Here is a 15,808-nt window from a genome sequence, read left to right as displayed (position 1 = left end):
GCGGGCTTCGTCACGGTTGTGGCGGCTGTGGTTGGTCGTGCCTGGCAGTAGTGGGCAGTCTGGGCGCGAATCAGATCTGGGGGCGCCAGTCGAAGCTCGCTGGAAACCTTCGAGAACAAATTTCGAAGGAGTCTAAAATGCTCGCCCCCCGGAATCGACGTCAGTGTCCCCGGTGATTGGCTAACACCGGGCTGTTATCATGCTGGATTGCTCGCAGGAAGACGGCCCCCTGGCTCTCACTTGCACGAAGGAAGCCCTAGGATCAGACGATCTCCTCCCACCTCAGCAATTTGGGGCGGCCTGGGCGCTCTGGAGGGAACTAAGGAAGTGCGAAACTGGGGGCGCAACGACCGGGCGGATTCGATGAGGAATGTCCATTAGTCACGGCCAGATGATATGGACAAGGTCATTGGCGTACCGGCCGATCGTCGGGCTGGGAGACCCGCTGGGATGCGACGTTAGCACGAATCAGCATCGTCCACGGAATGTTCGGCGGGCCTTCCGTGCATCTTCGATGCAGATTTCGACGCAGATTCGCCTCTCACGGGGCGCCGAATCCTGCGCATCCCACAACCCAAAGCGGGTTGGGGAGAAGCAGGAAGAGAACGGGGCAGCCGAAAGTCAAAGGCCCGCGCGAGACAGTTTCTGTTATTAATTGGAACTTCATCCCGCCGTCTCCTTCTCATTCCCATCAGCCATCACCACTCCCAGTCTTGAAGACGGAGCAGTTTCTCTCTTGGACAATCCGGAATTTGTCGCCTTAATCTTCTCCCTTCTTCACTTTTCCCAATTTTCCACTTTTTTTTCGCTTTGCACCGTTGACCGGGAATCTGTCGAAATGGAGTCTGTCGCCCCTCAAGCCGCGCCTGTCAACGACAAGATCGCCGAGCAAAAGTACGAACCCAACTTCGAGGAGGAGGGTAACCTCAAGTACGGCGAGGTCTCGGATGCCTTCGGTAACGAGGAGTACGCCGAAATCAAGTACAAGACGCTCAACTGGTGGCAATGCGGTTTACTCATGATTTGCGAGTCCGTCTCGCTGGGTGTGCTCTCCCTGCCATCCGCCATGGCTACCCTGGGTTTTGTCCCTGGTATCATCCTGATCATCGGTCTCGGTCTCCTCGCTACCTACACTGGATACAACATCGGTCTGATGCGTGAGCGCTACCCCTTCATCCAGAACCTGGGAGACGCCGGTGAAATTCTGCTGGGCAAGTTCGGTCGCGAGCTTTTCGGCACGGCCCAGTTCCTGTTCTGTATCTTCGTCATGGGTGCCCACATCCTGACCTTCCGCGTCATGATGAACACCGTCACCAACCACGGTACCTGCTCGATTGTCTTCTCCCTCGTCGGCATGCTGATCTCGCTGGCTCTGTCGCTGCCCCGTACCATGAAGGGCATGACCTGGATCTCCTTCGCCGCCTTCATCAGTATCTTCACCGCCGTCATTATCACCATGATCTCGGTGGGTGTGGAGGAGCACACCAACGTCGTCACCAAGGCTGCCATCGACAACGACCTGTACACTGAGTTCCAGTCCATTTCCAACATTGTGTTCGCCTACTGCGCTCACGTCGCCTTCTTCGGTTTGATTTCCGAAATGGAGCAGCCCCGTGACTTCAAGAAGTCCCTGTTCATGCTCCAGACCTTCGAGATCTGCCTGTACCTGACTGCGGCCGTGGTCATCTACTACTACGTTGGCGCCGACGTCCAGTCGCCCGCCCTGACCTCCGCCGGCCCGGTCATGAAGAAGGTCGCCTACGGCATTGCCATCCCCACTATTATCGGTGCCGGTGTCGTCAACGGCCACATTGGTCTGAAGTACATCTACTTCCGCTGCTGCGCCAAGTCCGGCCTGATGCACCAGAGCAACTTCAAGTCCATCGGTATCTGGATCGGTCTGGGTGTCACCTGCTGGGTCGTTGCCTGGATCATCGCCGAGGCCATCCCCGTCTTCAGTGACCTGAACAGCTTGATTAGCGCTCTCTTCGCTTCCTGGTTCAGCTACGGTCTCAGCGGTATCTACTGGCTGCACCTCAACCAGGGCCAGTGGTTCGCCTCCCCTCGCAAGATTGCTCTGTTCGTCCTGAACGTCGCCATCACCCTCATCGGTCTGATCCTGTGTGTCCTCGGTCTGTACGCCTCCGGCACGGCCATCCACAAGGACGCCAACAGCAACAGCTTCACCTGCAAGAACACCGACAGCTAAGCTGGTGCGCCTAACGCATATCTCTGAACGAAATGACTCGATTTACGTGAATGCCTCAAGTTCTGTCAATGCCTCGCTTTACGTGAACGACCTGACATTTGTCAACGCCAACCCTTTTGCACTCCTGTACGATTTTGCGCCTTCTGCATATAGACTTGCATTTTGCATTTGATGTTTATAGACTAGAGCCTGGACTCAAGATAGATAGATTACTGGCTAATCAAAAGCTGATCTGCATAAATTTCTGCTCCACATATTCCATTTGTAATAGTACCGGTCTTAGATACCTCCTAGATATCCACGAGAGGGTCGGGTTAAGTTAGCAAGGACAAGCCAAGCGCCTGCATGGCGGGGCCCCAAGCAGCAGCTAGCTAGCTGTAACCACATTCGCCTCCAACCTACCCCACCCCCATAAGATGGAAGACCACCCCACCCCCGACACGCCAATCAAGACGATCGGCCTCCGTGAAGTCTGCGAAGTCAACGGCCGGCACTTTAGCCGCCGTAAAGGCGCCCAGCGATGGGACCTGCTCGAGCCCGACACAGGCGCGCCCGCCTCGACCGCCATCTCACCTCTCTACCTCTCCCTCGTGCTGGAGGCACAAGGGCCCGGTGAACCGTTCCACTGGTCGCTCTTCGTCGCTAGGGAGAACCAGTCTGGTCTGTTGTATCAGGTCAAAGGCGATGCGGAATACATGGTGTATGAGCCGTCGAGTGGTCCGATTGATATCGCCGGGTCGGAGGATTTCTATGCAATGTATCAGTTGGGCACTGTGAGCGAGGAGCAGGCTTTGGTTGTGAAGGAGGTTGCAGAGAATGAAATGCCCCCTCGGGCGCCTGATCGGCGGTCTGTGAGGGAGAATTGCCAGGGATGGGCGGTTCGGGTTATTGGGAAGCTGGTTGATCGAGGGATTGTGTCTGGGAGGAAGCTGGAAATGGCGAGGTCTATGTTGCAGTCTGTGTAAGACTCGAGGAGGTAACTACGTGCTACAGATGAATCTTGAATTGTGCTTCTTTTCTTTCATTCAGTCGTCAATGATAATGATGATAACGCAATGCTCAGACTTTGAAAAGGTGAATGCTGGTTTCTGATCCTCCGGACTGAGGGAAATAGCGCACACCAGGGATGCCCAATGTGATCTTGAGCATGGAGAACATACTCAGTGTCATTGATGCGAAATGATAAGGGCCAATAGTAGCAGACTAGAGATATCTTCGGGTAAGTACAATTTCCGGCTGTGGTAAGCGGAAGAAGACAAATGCATAGGAGAGGGGCTTGTAACGCCCTGGCCTTTGGATAGCAAAATCTACTTATTGCTCCTCCACGTCACTCAGCCGCTTTCCACGGACAGAGTAGAAATTGGTCTGTTTGATGTGCTTTGCCTTGCCGGTCTTCTCATCGTAGAGACAAAAACCATCCTTCGCTGCGTTAGGGGGCGTGTAGACTAAATGATGGTAAGCGTCGCAAGCTGGAAGGAGAAGAAGGCAACTCAAGCCACTTACGGTGGAGTGAAATGGCGAAATTGTCTGGGTCGGGGTTCGATATCCTGTGCAAACCGAGCTATGATAAATGGTCAGTATCGGCGTGGCAGCCAACGAGGCGTTTCACGACAAACCTTATCCGACATATACGTAACCTCATTCTCATCGTAAATGGTTCGTCGAGTGATCTGCGGTGGTGAGGTTTGCCCGTGCTCAATCTTTGACTGGTCAGGCCAGGAATAGAGTGTTTCTTGGAGTTTCCCTTTGAGGATCTTCATGACACAGTGTGCGTTGGCGTGGTCATGGATCGCACTTCCCTTCCCAGGACTCCACACCAGAATCAACTATCAATATAAATTAGCATCCATCGGCGTATCATCCATGGATATACGTGAAATAAGGGGATGTCATGAACGGACGGTACAGGTGCTTAACTCACCAGGTTGCTCTTGCCATTTCCCTCATCAATCAGATTCCTCGTATAGGTTCTGCTGGCATCCCCCAAGGCGTATGGACCCCATTCTTTGGAGTTGGAGATGTATTCTTCCATCAATTTCTGAATGTCCAATGGATCAACATCGTTGGAGTCAAGGCCAGAGCTTGGTCCTAGAGCCGCACTTAAGTCTTGCACGAGTTTCTCGAAGGCCGAAGTGGTCTTCTCAGAGTCAGATGGGGGTTCAGACCCTGTGTTGAGGAACGGCATGACGATGAGAAATCTTTTTCAGTCCAAGGGACGTGTTGGGCGTCTTTTCGCTCCTATCTATGCAAACCGACAAAAGGACCGTGGGGGGACAACCGTTATCGGAGAGTTGCGTCTGTGGTGAGATCGAGCCCGACTGCTGCCGTTTTTGAGTCCTTCTTTCTGGTCTGTTCAGATTAGAGATTCCAATGACCAGCGGCACACCAAGTCACACGAAGACACGCCAATTGCGATTGATCATCCAAGGCCGGAATGGCGCGAGGAACCACAGGCGTTGGAACTTTGGCTTGTCGCGTTGCCACCCGTGCCGGCGATAAGCGATAAGGGCCTAGAGATGGTGCCTTCAGAACAAGGCATCTATGACATAGTTTTATGCCTCAGGCTGACACCCCGCCCTGACTAAGAGGAGTGCCACAATTCAATCTTGAAAGATTGTGCTCCGCGACTCTGAGTCCATCGCAACGCTGCGAATTCATTCTGCTGCACAGCCAGGGAGACGCATTGACGAAGCGTTCCCTGTATTTGGCCATCTGATCCCATTTCTTTATTGCCGACTCCCGTGATCTACAACCGCCAAAATGTCGACGACTATTGACAAGGTTAGTGGGCCGCTTGCTGCAAAATCCGCGCACCGAAAACATTTGCTAATGAGGCCATGAACGACTATAGATCAAGGAAATTGAGTCCGAGATGGCTCGGACTCAGAAGAACAAGAACACCTCTTTCCATTTGGGTACGGACGCCGTCGAACAAAAGATTGCTTTGGTCAGGACAATGAACGATGCGGCTAACAAACGCTGTAGGACAGTTGAAGGCCAAACTTGCGAAGCTGAAGCGAGAACTTCTGACCCCGTCTGGAGGAGGCGGTGGTGGCGGAGGTGGTAAGTGATCACTTGCGAAGACATGGTGGACGTCAAAACAATTGCTAACGACAATGTCCTTTAGCCGGCTTCGATGTTGCGCGTACTGGTGTTGCTAGTGTGTAAGTGCAATATCAGCACTCCTATCTTGGTTTTTATCCACCAAGATTCTGACATTTTCACCCCAGTGGCTTCATTGGCTTCCCCTCCGTCGGCAAGAGTACTCTGATGAGCAAATTGACTGGCCAGCACTCGGAAGGTCTGTTCGAACAGAAAATGCAATACGTGTGTGAACAATCGCTGACCTCTCTGTAGCTGCGGCTTACGAGTTCACAACGCTTACCACCGTCCCCGGTCAAGTCATGTACAATGGTGCCAAAATCCAGATTCTCGATCTTCCCGGTATCATTCAAGGCGCTAAAGACGGCAAGGGCCGAGGTCGGCAGGTTATTGCAGTCGCTAAGACTTGCCATCTCATCTTTATTGTTCTCGACGTGAACAAGCCCTTGGTTGACAAGCGTGTCATCGAGAACGAACTGGAGGGCTTCGGTATTCGAATCAACAAGCAGCCTCCCAACATCAACTTTAAGAAGAAGGACAAGGGTGGTATTGCGATCACGAGCACCGTCCCCTTGACCAACATTTCGCACGAGGTGGGTTGCGTTGCGTTGCTGTCTTTCCCTGGGCGTTCGTTAACAGTCCCGGCAGGAAATCAAAGCTGTGATGAACGAGTACAAGATTTCGTCTGCTGATATTGCCATCCGGTGCGACGCGACAATCGATGACCTGATTGATATCCTGGAAGCCAAGAGCCGAAGCTACATCCCCGTCATTTATGCTCTCAACAAAATCGATGCCATCTCGATTGAGGAGTTGGATCTTCTGTACCGAATTCCTAACGCCTGTCCGATCAGCTCGGAGCACGGATGGAACATTGACGAGCTTTTGGAGATGATGTGGGAGAAGCTCAACTTGCGACGAATCTATACCAAGCCCAAGGGCAAAGCACCCGACTACACAGCACCTGTTGTGCTCCGTGCCTCGGGTTGCACGGTGGAAGACTTTGTACGGACTTTTATAACCCTTACCTTGCGGTGAAAGACGCTAATCAAGTGCAGTGTAATGCCATTCACCGTTCGATCAAGGACCAATTCAAGCAAGCCATTGTGTACGGCCGCTCCGTCAAGCACCAACCGCAGCGCGTCGGTCTTACGCATGAGCTTGCTGATGAAGATATCGGTACGCAATTACCTTTTCAAGCCGGGCTTGTTCATTTCTCAGGGGCAAGACTGACAGCGATGAATATAGTGTCCATTGTGAAGCGATAAACGATTCCACCATGACCCTTGACTGCCACGGGCTACTGTGCGAAGGCGAGTCGCGGATCCAAACCGCACCGGGGGCGTGGCAAGGATGGCCTGTGCCAGGATGCTCCTGCCCCTGCCATGCTGACAGGTACGGCTTCTGAGCTGCAGCGCTCTGCGTCAGACGCCACAGAACCCGAGTGTGGTTGGACCATCAGAGTCGTTTCTCGCACGGACAACCAAGCTCATCGAATGAGGCCTTCGAAAATCACTAGGCTGGAGGGGTCGATTGATCCCTGGGCTCTGAGTGAGCCCATCTGGGACGCGCATGCGCGGCTTACAGATTGCGATTTTCGGGTCTATCCCGCGATGTCTCCCCGGCTGCAGCGTTGGATCGGCGAGGGCCTCGTCGAGTTGGCGACATGTCCAAGGGGTCTCAGGGGCAGCACGAGGGGATGCACCATGGCAGTCTTCTTTGTGATGGTCTTGGCGGGCGCCACGTTTGCTTTGATGTCAGTCTTTTCTCCCTCTTCGCGATATTTCTTTGTGTGTGGCCTTTGGAGCGACCGGTCCATATTGTTATGATTACCCATGTTTCCGTCTTCCGAGGGTTCTTTGTTCTCGTGTTTTTGAGCATCCCCCGGCGTAAAAAAAAGTTCTAGATCTAGGTCTTTCATGGCGAACAAGACTACTGTTGCATCTCGTCCTCGGGGTGGCGTCCTAGACGAAAAAAATTAAGAAAATACTAGACTGCGATGCGTCCATAGTGTCCCATTTTGCTTTTGTGGCCCAACCACCATCCACTTGATATCGACTTTCACGCGTGGGACAAACCCATGGGACAAAGAAACGCCACCTTTTGCTCTTGACTGCTCGGCTCCTCGATTATGCGACCTGCATGGCTTGGTCCCACGCGGCCAATGATGCCCCCGGTATATAGTAAGTTGATGTAGGCCGGGGTGCGCAGGGCTAGTATCTCCCGTAGTCAACATGCCATTCACACACTAAAGAGACTCCGATAAGGGAATGTCGGTCCTAGATGCCGTTTTGACTAAGTACGAAAATGATGCTCGGGGGCATGCATCCCGTGTCAGACAATGCAATTGGCGAGGTCCGCCTCATCCGGGCCGTCGGCGAGTCAAGGCTACTTTGCTGGTCTCGCGAGTGACCAACCTCTTGATATTGGGACCCGGGATACTTGGTAACGAGGCTGGGGAGAGGCGAACCCCCGGTAAGCCCTGGTTCTGGCCTCCCCACTCTCCTCCCACTCTTCCTCTCTCTCTCCCACTCTCACCCTCTCGGCACGCATCACGCGTCTACGCCGAGTCCAGGCCGGTCTGCCCCTTATGCAGATCGACAAATTTGACGAATTCGACCACGGTCGACGAGGGCCGCTGGTCAGTTCCCCAGGTCCGGCCAGAGCTCCCGATAGCTTCGAGGGGAATCTCCAGAGGCAAATTATGGTGTGCATGCGCGCCGGCGAAGGGCCGCGACCCCCGTGCACTGACCTGCACCTAATACCAGCTGTTGCAATTCCCCCTCATTTGAGCTGGAGCGCCCCGTATTGATTCGGCAACGGTGATCATGACGATGTGACCCCTTTCGGGGGGAATGCGTATACCCGCAAGCTCCGGCCAAATGGGGCTGAGGGCTGGTCCAGACATCGCGGCATCCGATAGGATCCCCCAAGATTGCAATTGGGGGCAGGGCAACAGCGTCCTCTTCCGACGAGGAATCTGATATATCAAGTGGAAGGAGCAAAGCACGTTTCTGTCTGGGCGAAGTGTCTGTGAGGTATTTTTCAATGGTATTTTATCTCTCTTCAGTCTCGTTTCTGCTCGTGCAATACCTCTGCGCAATACTGAAATTTGGATCGGCCATGTGTCAAAAGTACCGTGCTCGAGCTCCCCTGCTCTTTCTCCTCTTTCTCTCTCTCCCCTCGGATCGTGAAGGATATGCACGTCCGCTCCCGCAGGATTGACATGCTGCAGTAGACCCGAGAGCAACAAAGAAAAAGTGGTTCGAGCCGGCATGAACGCTGATGCACATGGAGCTCGAGTGCCCACTCCGAACGTCACCGCGTCTCTCAACAAGCGGTGAATTCCTGGTTGGGTTCACGATGTTTATCTGATCAACTCCGCTCCACCAGGAGGCCCGGTGACTTCTCGGTGAAAGTGTCGATGGCCTCCCGGGTGCCACAACAGGTGGATGGGCAGGAGAGATGTCCCGTTCGCAGCGGAGACTCGCGCAGGGCGAGAGCGAAAGAAGAGAGGGCCTAGTGGAGCAGCGCCCGCAAATCGCCGATCTCGACAGCCCAGACCTCCAGCACCGCGGCCACGATCTGGTCCGTCCGCCGATGCAAGATCGGCAGGATTATCGTCGCTACCCTGCACTCCGTTGCCTCTTCGGGGTTTGTGGTGAGAATCGAAATCGCCCATGGCCCGTCAGGTGACTGCTGCAGCACCGATGCCGGGCGTGGCTACATATCTTCCTTTGCTGGGGCCTGAAGCTCGTTTTCTTCTCGTGGGAAGATCCGGCGGTCTCCCCCGTTGCATTGCATTGCATTGCATTAGGCGGGGCTGCAATGCTCTTTCCCCGGAGTTGTGGGCGACGATGGTTGATGTGCCGACGCTCGGAGTCTGTTGAGACTTGACATTCGGAATGACGCGAAAGAACCGGTATGTCATGGATTCGCTTGTAGGGCTCACCCCGTGGTCCCTTTTGTCTGCACTCTATCGAGTGTGATCCGACGGGCTGTCGGGCGAGATCCTAAGATTGCAACCATAGAGGATGGTCATTCGCACCTTGTATGTACATACATCGGACACTACGGCACGGCACTGACATGGGCCTCCTGTAGCTCCTCATTAATCTGTATGCTTGATGCAGCGCTAGAGGGATGGTGCATTCTTGCCATTTAGAAGCGCACCTTGTCGATCGGTACCTGACTCGCCCCAACCACCAATCCTGTTTTTCCTGTTTTATGCACGCACCTTGTGCCTTGTGTTCCCCGACTATTCTGTTCCTGAGTCCAACGGGCACTGCGCTCCCGAAGAAATTCGGGATGAAAGCAGAAACGAGAGACCGGGAAAGGGGGAAAAAGAGAACAAGAAGCAATTATGGAAAACCCACCCGGCCATTGGATGTCGACAATTTCAATCCGGACTGGTCTAGACTTGTTTCTTCTTCTGCTCCGAAATGATGGAGACTGCCATCCCGCCCTCCGAGGCAATGAAACCGACCAGGCATGAGGATGAAGATGATGATAGCTAGCTAGATCACTCGGATGATTCCTTTCGATTCCCGCCATCCTTCGTCTCTCTCCTCTCCAAAGATGGCGTCAGCCCACATACGACGCTGATCCGATGGGGTTACTAGGCCATATTGATTGTATTCCACAGCCGAACCTCTCCCAGATGGGCAAGGATAAACCGCGAACCTGGCGTGATTGACTTTGTATCCTCGCCTTTCTTTTCTTTTTTCACACCTTCTCTTTCCTTAGACGGGGCGATATGACTGGTGCAAAATAGCAACACAAAAGAAAAAAAAATAAGACAGAAAAGCCAACGGCAGCGCGCAGGACGATGGGTGCTGCGATCGAATCAGAAAGACCGCGCCGCCGTCAGCGACGGTTGATCTGCGCCCCTGACGGACTGGTCTAACAGTGTGGAGGACGAAAGGAGACGAAATCTGTTTGGCTGATACGACGATGTCGCATTGCGAGAATTTGTCAAACCTCGTTTTTTGGTGGTTTGTTTTGCTGATGTCGTCGTGGTTGCATTGTCGACTAGACATGCCATCCCCCATCCCCATTCAACCGTGAGATGTCTCGAGAAGAAAACTCCCGCAGAAGCAACTAGGCCGATTTCACACTGAATGGCCTCGTGGTGAGAGTCGAACAAGCGGGGGGAAGTCTGGTTGCTTTGGTTCTACTCGTTCGCTCGTAATCGTGGATGCGACCTAGACCGCATCCAAACCCATATCGAATCCCGATCCATAATCATAATGGAGCATGATTAAGTGGCTCAGTTCTCTTATCGATTCTTACCGAGTCGGGGGGGGGCTGGTATAGCCATCACACATGAGTCGTGGAGTTGTCGCAACGCCCTTCTCCGCCTCCATTCGCCCTTTTGTGGGACGCCCGACTTCAACCACCTCCACCATTGATCCGTGCAGAGCGACCGGGGATCGCACGATATCCGCTCTTTGACAGTCTTGTGTACTGAAGGTTTCCCGGGCCGGCGAGGACCGCAGTGGGTCAAGAAGTGGAGTATCGACGAAAAAACGAGGGCTGAGAAGCATCGCGGACTTGCTCGGTCCTAGTCGCCTCGACCCCCCCCCGACGACTCAGGACGAACTTCTTCCTGAGACTAAGTTAGCGCCAGAAGACGCCCGATCGCACCATGGAGAGACCCCCCCTCTTCGCCGAGACGTCACCTCTGCCCTGTGATAGGGCCAGCCCCGGCTTGCTCGTTCGGCCCTTGTATCAACGCGTATCATCCACAGGCGAATGCGCACGGGGGATTCGCTCAGATGGAGAGGATCCATGCTGCTCCTCATTTTGCCCATTTGCCGTGTCATCTTTCGAGGATGTCTGATGCGTTCGGACACTCGCAGAAAAAATACCCAGAAAAAGCAAAAAAAAAAAAAACAAAAACACCAAATGGAGTGAGCAGATCGGCGCCGGTCCTTCAGAAAGATCCTCTTTACTTCCATCCAATGTAGGGATTGGCTCACGCCCCTCTGGCTGCTCCTCCGCTCCAGCCCAGGCCCAGTCATCGCAGAGATCGCGACTTCGGGCTTCTCATTCGCACTCTACCGTCGCGACCGAGGCGGTGCTCTGTGCTCGCCCTCCGATGGCATCACATGGGGCATGGGCGTGGGGCATGAGCGTGGCCCCGAACCAGGCATGCCATGCTCTCTTTGGCCGCTTTGGTAAACCGACCGTTGAGCCCTTCTGCCAAAAAAGGGAACGCGATGGGAGTGATGAAACGATAGTCACCGCACCGCCGCAATCTGCTTCGTCGCTCTCGGTCCACTGGATCGTCCTGCCCAGCCTACACAACGGACGTCATGCGCGCTTTTAGGTTCAGCGGTCTTCATCGATCCGCTATCCGGCCATCGCCTGCGAATCATCACGCATCCCCCGGCCTCGTCGATGCCTCGGGGACCATATACACCAGGGAACCAGTGATCCTGTAGGGCCCTGCTCGCGCGGCTGATCTGCTCGGATTCGTCCTGCTCGCATACATACGTGCCCTTCGAGTCACTAACCACTGACCACTGACCAACTCAGGTTTAGGAACCACGCTGGAGGGGGAGGTCCATTGCGCCAGGTGCTCCAACGTGAAGGATTCCAACGGCCAGTCGCGCTGAAGGATCCGTCAGCCGTCAAAAACGGCAGCGCAGACTGCAGATACGGGAACTAGATCAACTAGATTGATACTGAACCACGGGTACCCCGAGCGCCTATGTGGATTGGAGGATGGGTTTGGTACCCTACGGACCTGAGAGGGGAGATCGGTACCCAGCCTTCGGACGAGAATTTATGATTATTTGATTTCTCGCGCAATCCCGAGTACTGCCCATAATCCCCGGCTGCCAAATCCCGGACAAGTCGGGGGGATGGATGCCCGAGAAGAGAAGAAAAAGCGAAAGTAAAAAAGCAAATCGTCGACTTGGTATACATGGATTGATCACCAGAGATGGACCGGACTTCCCGCGTTTGCCTAGGACTATACTGATTCCGCAGGGTTTCCATACCGACGTACCGTACGAGCGTCCTGGTAATACGCCAAACCCGTGCGAAAACCAGGTTTGGGCCTGAGATGCAACCCCTGCGTCGCGAATATAATCGGTCTCAGCCAACCACACGCCGTTCTCACCTCCCACGGCAGGGGTATTTTGGTATTTTGGAAATTGTCGCTCGAAATATATTTTATTTCTTTTTTTTCTTTTTTTTCTTGCGGAATTTTCCTTTTTTTTTTTTTTTTTGCTGCTGCGGATGGCTTTTTCGAGCGCACCGGCCAATCAGCTCCTAGATCGCCCAGTTTCCTCTCGGGGTAGAAGGTTATCATGGATTTCTCCGGACTGTGCCCTTCTCGTGCCAGTTGCAATCGAGATTCAAGTCGTTCTGTCAATCCACGCGGTTTTGGATCGCCGTGCGGTTTCGGTGGCCCTGATTTCCTTTTAACTCCGTCCATGGCCTTACCCGCATGCCGCACCTTCGACCCTTTCTATCACTGCCCTGCAGCTTTGTATACTTACCCAAACCCTCACCCGCTCTCATTCTCTGGTACCCTAGGTAGCTAGTCACTACCTAGCTTGCCTACTCGGGAGCAATCCTTTCCTCTCTTCCTGCCGCGGGGAAGATAACTCAATTATATCCTGGTTCTTTTCTCTCCCCAGACCTTCGTCTGTCCTTCTATACAGCCCGCGGTCTCTGTGTGCGGGTGGAACATGCATTATCTCCCATTGTCTCACCTCTAGGCCTGTCGCATTGTTCCCACCCCGGGTCTTTCACTCTATTTCCTTTATTCTCTCTTCCTCCTGACTCGCTTGTGCCTATCAGCCGGGGTCACGAGCCCTCATTGTCGTCGTCCATGGAGGAATCACCCACCATGAAGACGGAAGCCCACCAAGGCCCAGATGGTGAATTCGCGCATTCGCCATGGGTGGAGATGGGCGCATTTACCTCTCCGCAGCATTCGCCTCCGGTCCCCGAGTATAGCGGCTTCGACTACGGTCCGTCGTCGCTGATGGCGGTGGATGCGCCGTACGGCATATCAATACCGCCGCCCTATGTCTCCATGCCGCTACCCATGCCCTCGCATTCCTGGCCCAGCATGTTGACCACACAATCGCCCTTTCACGAAGCGGGCCTCCCTCCCGCTCCCATCCCGACTTCGGTTTCGCCGTCGGCGCCGACGCCTCCCACTCGCAAGACGTCCACTGGTGGCTCGACGCCCCGCAGGACCCTGACCGATGAGGACCGCCGGCAGATGTGTTTATATCACGAGGAGAATAAGACTGCGAAGCAGACTGATATTGGAGGTGAGCTTGACGCTATGCGGAAATCGTTCCTATCAAATTAGGGTTTGGCTGACTGATGTCCCGGATAGCCCTATTTGGCGTGGAAAGAAGGTAATTACGATATCATGCGGCGCATGCCACCCAATCGGTTCTAACATCTCATTCTAGCACCGTTTCCAAAGTCTTGCGGCAAAAAGAGAAGTATCTCAACCCAGATGATGGAAGCCGATCCCCTATTAAGCGGGCCAAGGGCCGCGTCCCGGACATCGAGAAGGCCCTGTCAAACTGGGCCCGGAACTACCAGCGCCAGGGATATCCATTGAACGACGAGATGATCAAAGAGAAAGCCATGTTCTTCGCCAGCACCTGTGGCTGCCCCGAGGGCAAGGAGAAGGTGCTGACGTCGAGCTGGCTGGAGAAATTCAAGGCGAAGAACAGCCTGCTCGGCGCTAAGGGTCGCAAGGGATCACTCGGCGGCATGCGAAGCGGCTCGAATAGCCCGATTCGCATCAACACCGACTCGGCCGGCGAATCTGCCGTGCAGAGTCCCAGCGGGCACTCGCCGTCTTCCCCTACCTTTGGCTCACCTCTGTCTCCTACACAGAGCGCAGGCAGCGTCAAGAAGGAACCGAATGATGCGCTCCCTGAGCTGGCGGGCGGATACCAACATGGTCATTCCAAAAGCACAACCTCGCTGGACACGACCTCCTCCACGGGAATGGTCAGTCCGACTTCGACCTTGGTTTCTGATAGTCCCTTTACGCCGACGAGCCAGTCGCGCCTCCCGTCCTCAGGGGGTACCACCAATCGCCCGCGCAGCCAAACTTTCCCGCTCATCGACCCTACCCTGACCACGGCAGATGACTCGATGGACTCATCGTGCACGAAGTCTGATCCTCAACAGCCCTTGTCTGTCGCTATGCTTGAGTCGCCCCTGGAAATGGGCGACGAGGAATCCCACGCTCGGACTACTGTGAAGGGAGCCAATCCCACCAACGTGATCAAGCGCAACCGCAGCAACCCTGAGATCAAGACCAAGTCCATGCAGCCACCTCCTGCCGTCTCCAAATCCACCACCGTCTCACCCATCAGCGCTCCTGGATCTCCGACCCAGGACGAGGCCCGCCGCGCGTTGGAGCTGGTGATGAACTACTTCCAGCACCAGCCGGCCGGTCTTGCCGCCCAGGAGTATGTCACCATTGGCAAACTGATGGAGCGTCTAGAACTGGTCAAGAGCCAACAACACACCGTCCTCGGCGGTCTCACCCGGATCGACGAGCACGACGATGTTCCGCGAATGAGCAAAAAGCGGAGCATCCACAACCTAGGCTGAGCTCCGTCGGAGCTCATCCATTTCTGCATTTTCATCTTTCTTGCATGCAACTTATCTCCCCATCCCCATTAGCCCGACCACCCGACTCTCTCTACCCTCCTGATCCTCACTGTTCTCACCCTTGCTACTTTTGTGATTCCCCCTTCTTCGTTGCTTTTTTGTGTTTTACGTCTTATTTTGCACTTCTCAATTCCCCCCCTGCACACCGTATCGACCCTGTACGACCCATTTTTCTTTTCTTTTCTTTCTGTCATCTTTGAGGCCGACTCCAGGAAACATCGGCAGGAACGCAACAACCCAAAAGATACACCAACACCAGAGGGCGACCTCGACCTTGCTTTGAATTGGGATTTGGATCGGCGCTGGTACAAACACACGCATATTGATGCCCGGATCGACGAACGATGCCATTGCATCGTTCGTCAGAGGCATTCACGGATGGAAATGGTACACGGTACATGGGATATGGCACATGGATCTGGTACATGGTAACATCGGCCTGGAGGGCCTGGATTTGGGCCACCTCGTGGAGTTCAAAGTGTGCTTTGCTCATTATTCTTTTTTTTTTATTTTCGATTCCTATGTCTCCTTGCCTTTCTATCAACTTTTGACTCGGGTTTTTTTTTCCTGTCTTCCACATCCACAACAACCCTTTGCATCCCCGTTCATACCCCTCGTCTCGATTTTGTTCTTATTATCACTCCCACCCCATGCCTTATGCGACTTGGAATGAGATTCTCCCTCTGCGTTTACCCTCACGCTCTCTTAATTTCCTTCTCTCTCCCATCTGATTTCTCTTTTTTCTTCTATTCTTCTCTAAACTGGGCCGCTCGCGCGGAAATAACTTAATTTGCTGGAATCACTTCATATACAAGAAGCCAGCCGGTC

At 54.0% G+C, this 15,808-nt stretch overlaps 5 protein-coding genes across 5 annotated transcripts; 4 read left to right on the top strand and 1 right to left on the bottom strand.

Moving 5' to 3' along the window:
* Window positions 1-838: 838 nt before the first annotated feature.
* N7459_002749 (uncharacterized protein) lies at window positions 839-2,209 on the top strand (the record flags this gene model as incomplete). Its single annotated transcript, XM_056941934.1, has 1 exon — window positions 839-2,209. The coding sequence occupies one exon, from the start codon at window positions 839-841 to the stop codon at window positions 2,207-2,209; it is 1,371 nt and encodes a 456-aa protein (XP_056801817.1).
* Window positions 2,210-2,625: 416 nt separating this feature from the next.
* N7459_002748 (uncharacterized protein) lies at window positions 2,626-3,174 on the top strand (the record flags this gene model as incomplete). The annotated part of the gene is made up of 1 exon (XM_056941933.1): window positions 2,626-3,174. One exon carries the CDS (start codon window positions 2,626-2,628, stop codon window positions 3,172-3,174), a length of 549 nt encoding a protein of 182 aa, XP_056801816.1.
* Window positions 3,175-3,520: 346 nt separating this feature from the next.
* N7459_002747 (putative cysteine dioxygenase Cdo1) lies at window positions 3,521-4,394 on the bottom strand (the record flags this gene model as incomplete). The annotated part of the gene is made up of 4 exons (XM_056941932.1): window positions 3,521-3,654; window positions 3,713-3,770; window positions 3,826-4,035; window positions 4,131-4,394. 4 exons carry the CDS (start codon window positions 4,392-4,394, stop codon window positions 3,521-3,523), a joined length of 666 nt encoding a protein of 221 aa, XP_056801815.1.
* A 575-nt stretch (window positions 4,395-4,969) lies between these two features.
* Window positions 4,970-6,579, top strand: N7459_002746 (GTP-binding protein RBG1; the record flags this gene model as incomplete). The annotated part of the gene is made up of 9 exons (XM_056941931.1): window positions 4,970-4,990; window positions 5,061-5,124; window positions 5,195-5,272; window positions 5,337-5,373; window positions 5,440-5,510; window positions 5,567-5,904; window positions 5,960-6,316; window positions 6,370-6,490; window positions 6,560-6,579. 9 exons carry the CDS (start codon window positions 4,970-4,972, stop codon window positions 6,577-6,579), a joined length of 1,107 nt encoding a protein of 368 aa, XP_056801814.1.
* A 6,578-nt stretch (window positions 6,580-13,157) lies between these two features.
* Window positions 13,158-14,920, top strand: N7459_002745 (uncharacterized protein; the record flags this gene model as incomplete). Its single annotated transcript, XM_056941930.1, has 3 exons — window positions 13,158-13,608; window positions 13,677-13,698; window positions 13,756-14,920. 3 exons carry the CDS (start codon window positions 13,158-13,160, stop codon window positions 14,918-14,920), a joined length of 1,638 nt encoding a protein of 545 aa, XP_056801813.1.
* Window positions 14,921-15,808: the final 888 nt, after the last annotated feature.

Source organism: Penicillium hispanicum (assembly GCF_028827665.1).
Source record: "Penicillium hispanicum strain IBT 35686 chromosome Unknown utg000003l_segment0_segment0, whole genome shotgun sequence".
Lineage (NCBI taxonomy): Eukaryota > Fungi > Ascomycota > Eurotiomycetes > Eurotiales > Aspergillaceae > Penicillium > Penicillium hispanicum.
The sequence above is the reverse complement of the archived record's forward strand: the minus strand, read 5'-3'. Positions and strand labels throughout refer to the sequence as shown.